The 11,919-nt window shown below is 35.2% G+C and overlaps 1 protein-coding gene and 1 pseudogene across 3 annotated transcripts in view; both read right to left on the reverse strand.

The window, feature by feature from the left end:
• PIGB (phosphatidylinositol glycan anchor biosynthesis class B) overlaps positions 1 to 11,919 on the reverse strand; it is a 40,886-nt gene that overhangs the window by 16,095 nt on the left and 12,872 nt on the right. For all 3 annotated transcript variants that reach the window (XM_047861189.1, XM_047861187.1, XM_047861188.1), the window contains one exon: positions 2,718 to 2,858. In XM_047861189.1, the coding sequence (XP_047717145.1) occupies positions 2,718 to 2,858 (141 nt within the window). The remainder of the gene's footprint in view (positions 1 to 2,717; positions 2,859 to 11,919) is intronic.
• On the reverse strand, positions 1,921 to 2,015 carry LOC125169194 (uncharacterized; annotated as a pseudogene).

An 11,919-nucleotide genomic window follows, 5' to 3' on the forward strand; every position in this document is an offset into this window, starting at 1 on the left:
GAATGACAAAATGATGTCCCAAATTCTCAAGGTCATGTAAAAGGCAAAAAGAAGTAGGTCCATACATATTAGAAATTTTCCTAAGACTAAAGAGATTTTTCTCCATATTTAGAGATACTATTCTTGTCTGGATATGCAACTGTTTTTTTGTTTGTTTGCTTGTTTTTTCTTTTCTTTTTTTCAAAATAAAAAGCCCAAGGTGTAGAGGTTTTTGGTTCTAGTCCCAGTTCTGACCCTGATCAGCCAAAAGAGCTTGCAGGTATCATTTTCTTCCCTGAACCTCCACTGCCTCATCTACAAAGTGGGAGTGTTTAGATTAGATGAATTTTGTGTTGTTGTTTTTTTTTTTAAAGTGAACTCTACCCCCAATGTGGGGCTTGAACTATGACCCTAAGATCAAATTTCATGCTCTACCAACAGAGCCAGCCAGGCACGCTGCAACTGGTTTTGAAAGGATGCATGAGGCGCTTGGGTGGCTCAGTTGGTTTAGTGTCTGACTCTTGATATTGGCTTAGGTCATAATCTCATAGTTTGTGAGTTTGAGCCCCATGTCAGGCTCTGCGCTGACAGAGTGGAGCCTGGTTGGGATTCTCTCTCTCTCCCTCTCTCTTAAAATAAATCTTAAAAAAACATTAAAAAAAAATAAAGTGTCCTTAATACATAAAAGGCTTTTGGCTAGGGCCAAACTCTATGTACCAATACTTGAGAGTGTAAGACTAATTAGGACTGTGAATCATATTTGTCATGCACTGTACAATTTCAAAGTATTTTCATATACATTATCTCATTTGTTCTTTCCTATATTTCCCTTCAAAATAAACAAGTATTTGATCTATATGAATAGGCTCCTTCAGGCCTTTACAACTTGAAGCATGCTGATTCCCTAGACCTGGCAAACTCATGTTCATGTTTGATGTTATTTAAAACTTCCCCTACTTTATAAATGTTTCCCAATATAATGTTTCCCCTTCAAGCAGAATTAGGCTTTTTATTATCTTTTTTCCTATAACATTTTTGTTATATAACTACTTAGAACACTTTATATTGCTGGTCAAGAATTATTGTTATATCTCTTTCCCCCCCACCAATTTTGACCTTGGGAGCAGACACTGCATCTTCCTCACTTTTGAATCATCAAATGCTTGATACAAAACATCAATACTTGTTGAATGAATAAACTATACATCGTATTGCTGATGAGAGAAAAAAGGCTTTTCATCTCCCTGTGTAAAAGCCTACATGATCTGAGCCTCTGCTGTCTCTCTGACCTCATTTATCATGTTCTTCCAAACTCACTTTCCTTTAGCTCAGTCTCATTGCTGTTCCTCAAAAATGCCTAATACACCCTTATGTCAAGGTCTTTGCACTTGCTGGTCTCTGCCTGTAATATTCTTTCCTTATCTCATTATCTCAATTCCTTTAGGTTTTGGCTCCAATGTCACCTTATCCCCATTTACCCTATAAAAAATAACTGCTTCCCTCCTACACTAGCATTCTATGCTTATCTCTTGTTATTTTTCCCTATAGCATGTATTATCAATTGACAAATATATATTACTCATGTTTTTAATGGTCTTCTCCCACTACAATATAAATTTCATAAAGGCAGGGACTTTGTTAAGTTGCTATATCTCTGGCACCTGGGACAGTACCTGGCACATACTAGGATTAAACAAATATTTACTGAATGAATATAATACATTAAAAACAATGTTAATCTGAGAAATGACAGCAGTGGCAACTTGGCTTCCAGATGATTTAGCCCTTTTTGATTCCTACCCAAAAATACTCAGACAGAGTGAATACTAGTATATTAAAAAAATTACTGTTATAAGAGTCAGAATGCATGCAGCCCTTTCAATAAATAATTGTTTTGGATACTCTACTAGATACTTGGGATACGTATGATCCTAGGAGCTCAAAATTAGAAGAAACGGGTTGTTTTTTGCACAGGGGCCATGCTAATCTTCTTTGTATTGTTCCAATTTTAGTATAAACTTTTTTGTTTTTACTGTTTATTTTTGAGAAAGAGAGAGGGAGAGAGAGAGAGAGAGAGAGACAGAGTGCGAGTGGGGGAGGGGCAGACAGAGACAGAGACAGAGAATCCAAAGCAGGCTCCAGGCTCTGAGCTGGCAGCACAGAGCCTGACTGTGAGATCATGCACTGAGCCGAAGTTGGATGCTTAACTGACTGAGCCACCCAGGTGCCCCCCTAACTTTAGTATATATGCTGGTGAACTGAGCACAGAAGACATGGGTTTCAATCCCAGTTCTATCACAGCTACCAACCAATGACTCTAGCTAACTCGTTTTTAATTTTGTCTGTTTCCTCTACTACAAACTAAAAATACCTACATTGTCTAGATCCAAGAATTGTGATCATGAAATAATACTTAAATACACATTATAAATTATAAAGCCTTACACAAATATAAAAGAATCACGTATTTCTAAAATGTATTTAAGAAACATTTAGGAAATGAAGTATAAAAAGTTCTAAATTAGAAAAATTGCAAAGAATCCCACTGAAGCAAATTAATTACTATTAACCATAATCATAAATATAAAAATATAAAATATAAATTTGGAAATATTGTTTCCTTAGTCTGACAATTCTCATTGACATTAAAAGATATAATAATTGACTACAAATGTAAAATCTTGTTCATAATCTATTTAGGTTATTAAAATTAATAGATGGATTGTAGCCATACTTACCCTATAGGTAAAAACTGATACAGAATAAGATCAAGCTTTTTCTGTTCTTGCCAGAAATGTCTGAAGACCAAAGGTATCCATGGAATGAGAGCTGTGGGACGAATTATGAAGGCAAGTGCCACCAGGGATGAGTACTTGACACTATAAGCAAGGAAAATGTGTTATAGGAAACAAGTTTAGAAGTGATCTACAATTTATGCTGTAATATAACATTTAAAAAAATAATAGCATTTTCCTTTTGGTATAAATAGCTGTGTGATCTTGGGTAAGTTACTTATACTTCTGACTCTTAATTTTTCTTATCCATTAAAAGAGGTAATATCTAAGGTTTTTTCCAGCTCTGATATCCCAATTCTAGTCTTTTAAATTAAGAAGCTATTCATTGTCTTAATGTTGGTCTTGTTTGCTGAAAGGTATACTAATTTTTAGCTATACAACTCTGCCAATTGCTTTCCTGATGGAAAAATGATCAAGTCTCTCTTAAGGAGATAAAAGAAAGTCACACAAAACCATTCTCTAAGAAAAAGAAAATAAATGCATTTAAGGAAACATTAGGATTATTTAGGCAATGATGAGCTTCCGAGTACATACGATTTTCTTTTGAAAGTAAGCTGCTAATTTTATCCAAATGAAAAATATGTATGTATAATTGATTAAAAAAAACAAACCCTACTATACAAACTCTAAGAGCATGGATAGAAATGTGGATTTTTATTATTAGGACTTCTCTCAATAACTGGCTAAAGGAGACTAATAATTTAATCATGAGGACTACAGACAGATTATTACATGGAAATACACTTAGCCCTGCTTAAAATTTAAATCAGGGAAAACAAAACAACTTTATGGTACCATTATATATCTATTAACTAATAAGTAGCTATAGAGAAATTTGTGATGTTGGTGAGGATATAAGAGCAGGGATTTCAAATTCAAGTGCCTACAGAGACCACATAAATAATAAAAATGAGTGATGCAGACCATGGGGAGGCTCTGATACACGAAGGAATCTTTGCCCAAAATGTTGCTGGGCCTCTCATTTTTTCAAAAGAAACCAGAAATTCAGATTTTATGTAAGATCTCCCAATTTTAAAATGTTTCCAAGTAGTTTCTTCAAAAAACAAAACAAAAGCCACTGTGCAGGTGAAATAAAATATATTCATAGGTTGGTTTGTTTTGCATACATCCTAATGCAACCTCTGCTGTAGTGAAACTACTAACAGCATCCCCGGATGGATGTGCACTTGTAGTCCTAACCTCACTCCAAACTTTCACACTTGTATTTCTTACTTTTTTTCTGAGTATTTCTACACAGATCTATACTGGCATTCAAAATCAAAGTGTCTGAAATAAGCTCCAAACCTTCTCTGAAAACTGTTCAGTGTCTAATATTTAATAGTATCACTCAGTTTCTCAGTCTTAAAATTTTAGAGTCCCTTAAATAGCAGCATCTCATCCCACACATCCACTTTGTTTCCTTCCCATTCCCATCATTTTACATCAAGTTCTGTCACTTGTCAGGAATATTTTCTATATTTGCTATGTCTGTCTTTCTTTCTTTCTTTCTTTCTTTCTTTCTTTCTTTCTTTCTTTCTTTCCTTCCTTCCTTCCTTCTTCCCTCTCCCTCCCTCCTTCCTTTCCTCCTCTCCTCCCCCCTCCTCCCCTTCGTCAAGCTTTCCTTCCTTGCTTTCCTTCCTTCCTTCCTTCCTTCCTTTGTATTGCCCTCAAATATCCCTTTACTTAATTAACATCATTGTCATCAGCAACACTTACTGAGCACTTACTTTGTAAGAGACCCTGTGCTATATGTTTTATATAGATTCTCACTGAATTCTAATGAGAGACGTTTTATTATCATTTTACCGAAATCAATGCTTAGGTATTCTCACACCATCATTAAATCTTTCATTTATAGTAATTGCATTTTATTTTATTAAAAAAATTTTTTTAAGTTAATTTATTTTGAGAGGGAGAGAGAGAGAGAATCCCAAGCAGGCTCCGCACTGTCAATGAGGAGCCTGATGCGGGGCTCGAACTCCCCAACTGTGAGATCATGACCTGAGCCGAAGTCGGACAATTAACCGACCGAGCCACTCAGGCGCTCCTGTAATAACTGCATTTTTAAAGAAGTTTGCAAAATGTCATATATTCTAAGGCCAGGAATAGTACCTGTCATGCTTATCCAGGGAAGAATGCTTATGCAGTAGTCGTCTGTGCTACGTGACCTTCCCTGCTTGACTGAATCAGGGGAGGGCATCTGAACCCAGGCAATCTAAGACAGGCTAGTGTGAAACTATGTCCAAATAGGGATAATGCATTTAACAGACCTAATCAGATTTTCTCAAACTGAACGTGTATAGAGAATGTTGGACAGTTGGTAGTGAGGACAGAAATGGAGACTAGCTCTAAGCTTAAAATTAGACAACCAAAACAGATTCACAGACGAGGCTATAAAGACACAACAGAACAGACTTTTCCTCAAAACTGCCTTGGATTCTATAAAATTCATTCATTTCATTTATGTGGCTGAGATATTCTATAATTTTCTTCTGCGCCTGGCTACAAGGTGCCTCTTTTCCTTATTTTTATTTATTTTTAAATTTCTTTTAATGTTTATTTCATTTTTGAGACAGGGAGAGACAGCATGAACAGGGGAGGGTCAGAGAGAGAGGGAGACACAGAATCTGAAACAGGCTCCAGGCTCTGAGCTGTCAGCACAGAGCCTGACGCAGGGCTCGAACTCGCGGACTATGAGATCATGACCTGAGCCGAAGTCAGATGCTCAACCGACTGAGCCACCCAGGCGCCCCTTCCTTATTTTTATTTTTAACCTTACAGTAAAGCTCTCATCATATAGGTATGCTTAACTGAATGCCTGTTCTTGCAATCAGGAGTCTAATGCAGAAACGATTTTATTTGATTTGATTCTCCCAACAACCTTTTTATATAGGAAGAATGGATACTAGTTTTTTAATTAGATCAAATTCTGGCTTTCCCCCTTTCACTATATCCTAAATACTGGTACTGCAAGAGAATTCTTTCTAAATCATATTTGGTTATGTCATGCTTTTCAAAAGTCTTCAATATTCAATAGTTTCTTACAACCTACAGAATAAAGTCTAAATTCTGCAGAAGGGCAGAGTCCCATTTCTGACTCATCCCTTATTCTTCTCTTCTCACTACAGAACTGAGAACACTAGAGTGTGTGGCAGAATGGACAACCTGTCCACGATAAGATAAAACCCTTTTACAGCCTGTGTTTTTGCTCTTGTTGTTCCCTTTGCTTGGCATTTGCTTCCCCTGTTATATAAGCCCAAATCAGGCCCATATATATATTTTAATTTACTTTTTAAAATTGAAGTATAGTTGATACACAGTATTATTAGTTTCAAGTGTACAATATAGTGATCTGACATGTACATTATAAAATGCTTACCACAATAAATATAGTTATTATCTGTTACTATACAAAGTTATTACATTACTGACTATATTCCCAATGCTATACTTTATATCTTCCTGACTTATTTACTTTATAAATGGAACTTTGTACCTCATAATCCCGTTCACATGTTTTTCCCATCCAATCACCCCTCCTCTCATCTGGCAACCATCAGTTTGTTCCCTGTATTTGTGAGTCTGTTTGTTAAGTTTGTTCATTTGTTTTGTTTTTTATATTCCACTTTAAGTGAAATAATATGGTAATTATCTTTGCCTGTCTGACTTACCTCACTAATATCCTCTAGGTCCATCCATGTTGTTGTAAATGGCAAGATTTCATTCTTTTTTATGGCTAAGTAATATTCCACTGTGTGTGTGTGTGTGTGTGTGTGTGTGTGTGTGTGTGTACACGCATGTGCACGCACACACACACGTGCCAAACCTTCTTTATCCATTAATCTATCAATGGATACTTAGGTCGCCTCTGTATGTTGCCTATTGTAAATAATGCTGCAGTAAACATAGAAGTGTGTATTAATGTTTTCATTTTCTTTGGATAAATACCCAGATGTGGAATTGCTGGACTATATGTATGGTATTTCTATTTTTAATTTTTGGAGGAACTTCCATACTGTTTTCCATAGTGGCTGCAACAATTTACATTCCTGCCAACAGCGCATAAGGGATCCCTTTTCTCCAATCCAAGCCAGCACTTATTTTTTTGTCTATTTGATATAGCCATTCTGAGAAGTGTGAGGTGATATCTCACTGTAGTTTTAATTTGCATTTCTCTGATGGTTAGTTATGTTTAGCATATTTTCATGTTTGTTGGCCATCTATAGGTCTTCTTTGGAAAAGTGTCTATTTAGGTCTTCTGCCCATTTTTTTCATGTGATTTTTAATTGTAGTATTCTTTATGTATTTTGGATATTAACCCCTTACCAGATATATCATTGAAAATATCTTCTCCCATTCAGTAGGTTGCCTCTACATTTTGTTGGTTTCTTTTGATGTGCAAAAAAGCTTTTTATTTCCAGGTAGTCCCAATAGCTTATTTTTGCTTTTGTTGCTCTTGCCTGGGGAGACAGATCTAAAAATATATTGCTAAAACTGACATCCAAGAGTTTACGACCTATTTTGGGAGTTTTATGGTTAAAGGTCTTACATTTAGGTCTTTAATCTGTTTTATTTTTTTGTATATGGTTTGAAAAAAATGGTTGAGTTTCAGTCTTTTCCATGTAACCATCCAGCTTTCCCAACACTACTTTTTGAAGAGACTGTCTTTTACCCATTGTATATTCCTGCCTAGCTTTGTCATAGATTAATTGACCACAGAAGTGAGGGTTTATTTCTGGGCTCTCTATTCTTTCTCTTTCTTTTCTTTTCTTTTCTTTTCTTTTCTTTTCTCTTTTCTTTCTTTCTTTCTTTCTTTCTTTCTTTCTTTCTTTCTTTCTTTTTTTCTGAGAGAGCATGAGCACACAAAATGGGGGAGGGGCAAAGGGAGAGGGAGAGAGAAAATCTCAAGCAGGCTCCATGCCCAGTGCAGAGCCTGATGCAGGGCTCAATTTCATGACAGTGAGATCATGACCTGAGATGAAATCAAGTCAGATGCTTAATCTAGTGAGCCACCTAGGCACTGGGCTCTCTGTTCTGATCCATCGATCTATGTTTTTATTTTGGTGCCAGTACCATACTTTTTTGATTACCGTAACTTTGTAGTATAGTTTGAAATCTGGGAGTGCGATACTTACTGCTTTGTTCTTTCTCAAGATTGCTTTGGCTACTCAGGGCTTTTTGGCGGTTCCATACAAATTTTAGGGTTAATTTCTGAGAAAAATGCTATTGGCACATTGATGAGATAGCTTTGGGTAATATGGACATTTCAACAATATTAATTTTCCAATTCATGAACAAGGTATATCTTTCCATTTACTTGTGTCATCTTCAGTTTCTTTCATGAATGTCTTATAGTTTTAAGAGTACAGGTCTTTCACTTCCTTGGTTAAATTTATTCCTAGGTATTTTTAAAATGCATTTATAAATGGAATGGTTTTCTTAATTTCTCTTTCTGCTAGTTTGTTTGTATAGAAACACAACAGATTTCTATATATTAATTCTGTATCCTGTAACTTTACTGAATTCATTAGTCCTAATAGTTTGTGTTTGTGTGTGTGTGTGTGTGTGTGTGTGTAGACTTTATGGGTTTTGATATGTAGTATATTAACTGCAGTAGTGAGTTTTACCTCTTCCATACCAATTTCTTTTTCTTGTCTGATTGCTGTGGCTAGGACCTCCAGTACTATGTGGAATAACAGTGGTGAGAGTGGACAGCCTTGTCTTGTTCCTGATCTTAGATGAAAAGCTGAAAGCTTTTAGCTGTGGGTTTGTCATATAAGGCTTTTATTAGGTTAAGGTATGTTCCCTCTGTATCCACTTTGTTGTGAGTTTTTATCCTAAATGGATGTTGAATTTTGTCAAATGCTTTTCTTAATTTTTTTTTAAAGTTTATTTATCTTGAGAGAGAGACAGTGTGAACGGAGGAGAGGCGGGGGGGGGGGGGGGTGGAGAGAGAGGGAGTCCCAAGCAGGCTCTGTGCTGCCAGCATAGAGTCTGATGCAGGGCTCAAACCCATGAAACCGTGGGATCATTACCTGAGCTGAAACTAAGAGACAGATGCTTAACTGACTAAGCCACTAGATGCCCCTTGTCAAATGCTTTTTAACCTTCATTTTGTTAATGTGGTATATATATCATGTTGATTTGCTTATATTGATCCTTGCAACTCTGGTATAAATTCCACTTGACTGTGGTAAATGATAACTTTTAATGTATTGTTGAATTCAGTTTGCTAATATTTTGTTGAGTATTTTTGCATCTATATTCATTAGGAATATTGGCTCATAATATTCTTCTTCTCCTTCTCTTTTTTTAGTGTCTTTGTCTAATTTTGTTATCAGGGTAATGCTGGCCTCACAATGAATGAACTTAGAAGTGTTCCTTTGTCTTCAATTTTTGGGTACAGTTTGAGGATAAGTACTAACTTTTCTGTAAAAGTTTTATAGAATTTGTTTGTAAAGGCATCTGATCCTGGACTTCTAGTGGTTAGGAGTTTTTAATTGCTGATTCAATTTCATTAATAGAAATCAGTCTGTTCAGATTTTCTATTTCTTTCTAATTGTCTTGAAAGAATACATGTTTCCAAATTTATCCATTTCTTCTAGGTTGTCAAATTTGTTGGCATATAATTTTTTGTAGTACTTTTATAATCCTTTATATTTCTATGGTGTTGACTGTAACTTCTGTTTCATTTCTGATTTAAGTCCTTTTTTTTCTTGATGAGTCTGGCTAAAGGTTTATCAACATTATTTATCTTATCTTTTTATTTTTTATTTATTTTTTTATAATTGTTTTAAGTTTATTTGTTTTAGAAAGAGAGAGGGGGCATGCACACATGGCAGGGGCAGAAAGAAAGGAGAGAGAGAATTCCAAGCAGGTTCCACTCTGTCAGCGTGGAGTCTGATGTGGGGCTCGAACTCACAAACTATGAGATATGACCTGAGCTGAAATCAAGAGTCAAATGCTTAACCAACTGAGCCACCCAGGCACCCCCTTTTAAAGAATCAGTTGTTAGTTTCACAGATATTTTCTTTTTTTAAATTTCCATTGTGATTTTTTATTGTTTTCTTCTACTAACCTTGGGTTTTCTTTGTTTTTTCTACTTCATTTAGGTACAAGGTTAGATTGTTTGAGATTTTTCTTATTTCTTGAAGTAGGCCTGTTTTGCTATAAACTTCCTTCCTAGAACTGCTTCTGTTGCATTCTAAGGATTTTGCAATGTTGTGTTTCCATTTTTATTTGTCTCAGTATTTTTTGATTCCCTCTTTGATTTCTTTGTTGACCTATTGCTTGTTTAGTAGCATGTTTTTGACCTTCACGTTTTTTTCCCCCATTTTTTAAAAAACTGTAATTGATTTCTAGTGTTATACTGTTGTGATCAGGAAAGATGCTTGGTAAGATTTCAGTCTTCCTAACTTTATTGAGACTTATTTTTAGCCTAATATGTGATCTATTGTGGAGGATATTCCATGTGCACTTAAAAAAAAAACAAACGTATTCTGGTGTTTGAAGATGAACTATTCTATGTCTGTTAAGCCCATCTGATTTAATGTGTCAGTAGAGCTACTGTTTTCTGTCTGGACGATCTATTCATTGTTGTAAGTGGGGCATTAAAATGTCCTCCTACTACTGTATTTCTCCTTTTAGGTCTGTTAATATTTGCTTTATATATTTAGGTCCTGCTATGTTGGATTGATATTTACAATTGTTATATCCTCTTGTTGGAGTGATCCCTTTATCCTTATGTAATGTGCTTCTTTGTCTCCTATTATAGTCTTCGTGTTAAAGTCTATTTTTGTCTAAATATTACCACCACTTTTTTCTTCACTTTCATTTGCATGGAATATCTGCATTTATCACTTTCAGTACATATTTTTTGGTCTGAATTGAGTCTCTTCTATGCAGCACATAGACTGGTCTTTTTTTCTTTCTTTCTTTCTTTTTTTTTTTAATCTATCCAGTCACTTTATATCTTTTGGTTGGAGCATTTAGTTCCTTTACATTTAATATAATTATTGATAGATATGTACTTATTGTCATTTTGTTAACTGTTTATTGTTTGTTTTTGTAGCTCTCTTTCTTTACTCTTGTGATTTGATGACTTTCATAGTGCTTTGCTTGGATTCCTATTTTTTTTAAAATTTTTTTTAACGTTTATTTATTTTTGAGACAGAGACAGAGCATAAACGGGGGAGGGTCAGAATTTGAAATAGGCTCCAGGTTCTGAGTGGTCAGCACAGAGCCCGATGCGGGGCTCGAACTCACAGACCGTGAGATCATGACCTGAGCTGAAGTCGGACGCTTAACCGACTGAGCCACCCAGGTGCCCCTGGATTCCTATTTTTTTGTGTATCTGTTATTGATTTTTATTAGTGCCATGAGGTTCATGTATAACACTATGTATACAACAGTTTAAATTGACAGTTGCTTATATTTGAACACATTCTAAAAGCACAGTACATTATTCTCTGCATGATTATGTATTTGAGATCATATTTTACATATTTTTATTTTTGTATCCCTTAACTATTATAGATGTGGTTGATTTTACTAATTTTGTCTTTTTACTTTTACAAGTAAAAAGACAATAAAAAATAATTATTGTCTTTGAATTTTTATACTAGCTTTAAGTGATTGATCTACTACTTTTACTGTATTTTGCTTTTGTAGTGAAATTTTTCTTTCATAATTTTCTTCCTGCTAGTTATGGACTTTTCTGCTTAAAGGATTTCCTTCCACATTTCTTGTAACACTGGCATGGTGGTAATGAACTTTAAACTTCTGTCTGGAAAACTTTTAATCTCTCTTTAATTCTTAGTGGGTAGCACATTCTTGATTATAGGTTTTTTCATTTCAGCTCTTTGAATATATCATGCCAGTCTCTCTGGCTTGCAAAGTTTTGGTAAAAAATCAGCTAGTAGTTGTATGGGTGTTTTGTTGTATGTAAGTAGTTGCTCTTCTCTTGCTGTTTTTTAATATTCTCTAACTTTACTTTTTGGCATCTTCCTTATTATGTGTCTTGTTTTGGACCTCTTTAGGTTCATCTTCTTTGTGGCTCCCTGTGCTTCCTGGACCTGGATATCAGTTTCCTTCCCCAGGTCAGGGAAGTTTTCAGCTATTTTCTCTTCAAATAAATTTTCTACCC

The sequence above is a fragment of the Prionailurus viverrinus genome, chromosome B3 (genome assembly GCF_022837055.1).
Source record: "Prionailurus viverrinus isolate Anna chromosome B3, UM_Priviv_1.0, whole genome shotgun sequence".
In the NCBI taxonomy this organism is placed as follows: domain Eukaryota; kingdom Metazoa; phylum Chordata; class Mammalia; order Carnivora; family Felidae; genus Prionailurus; species Prionailurus viverrinus.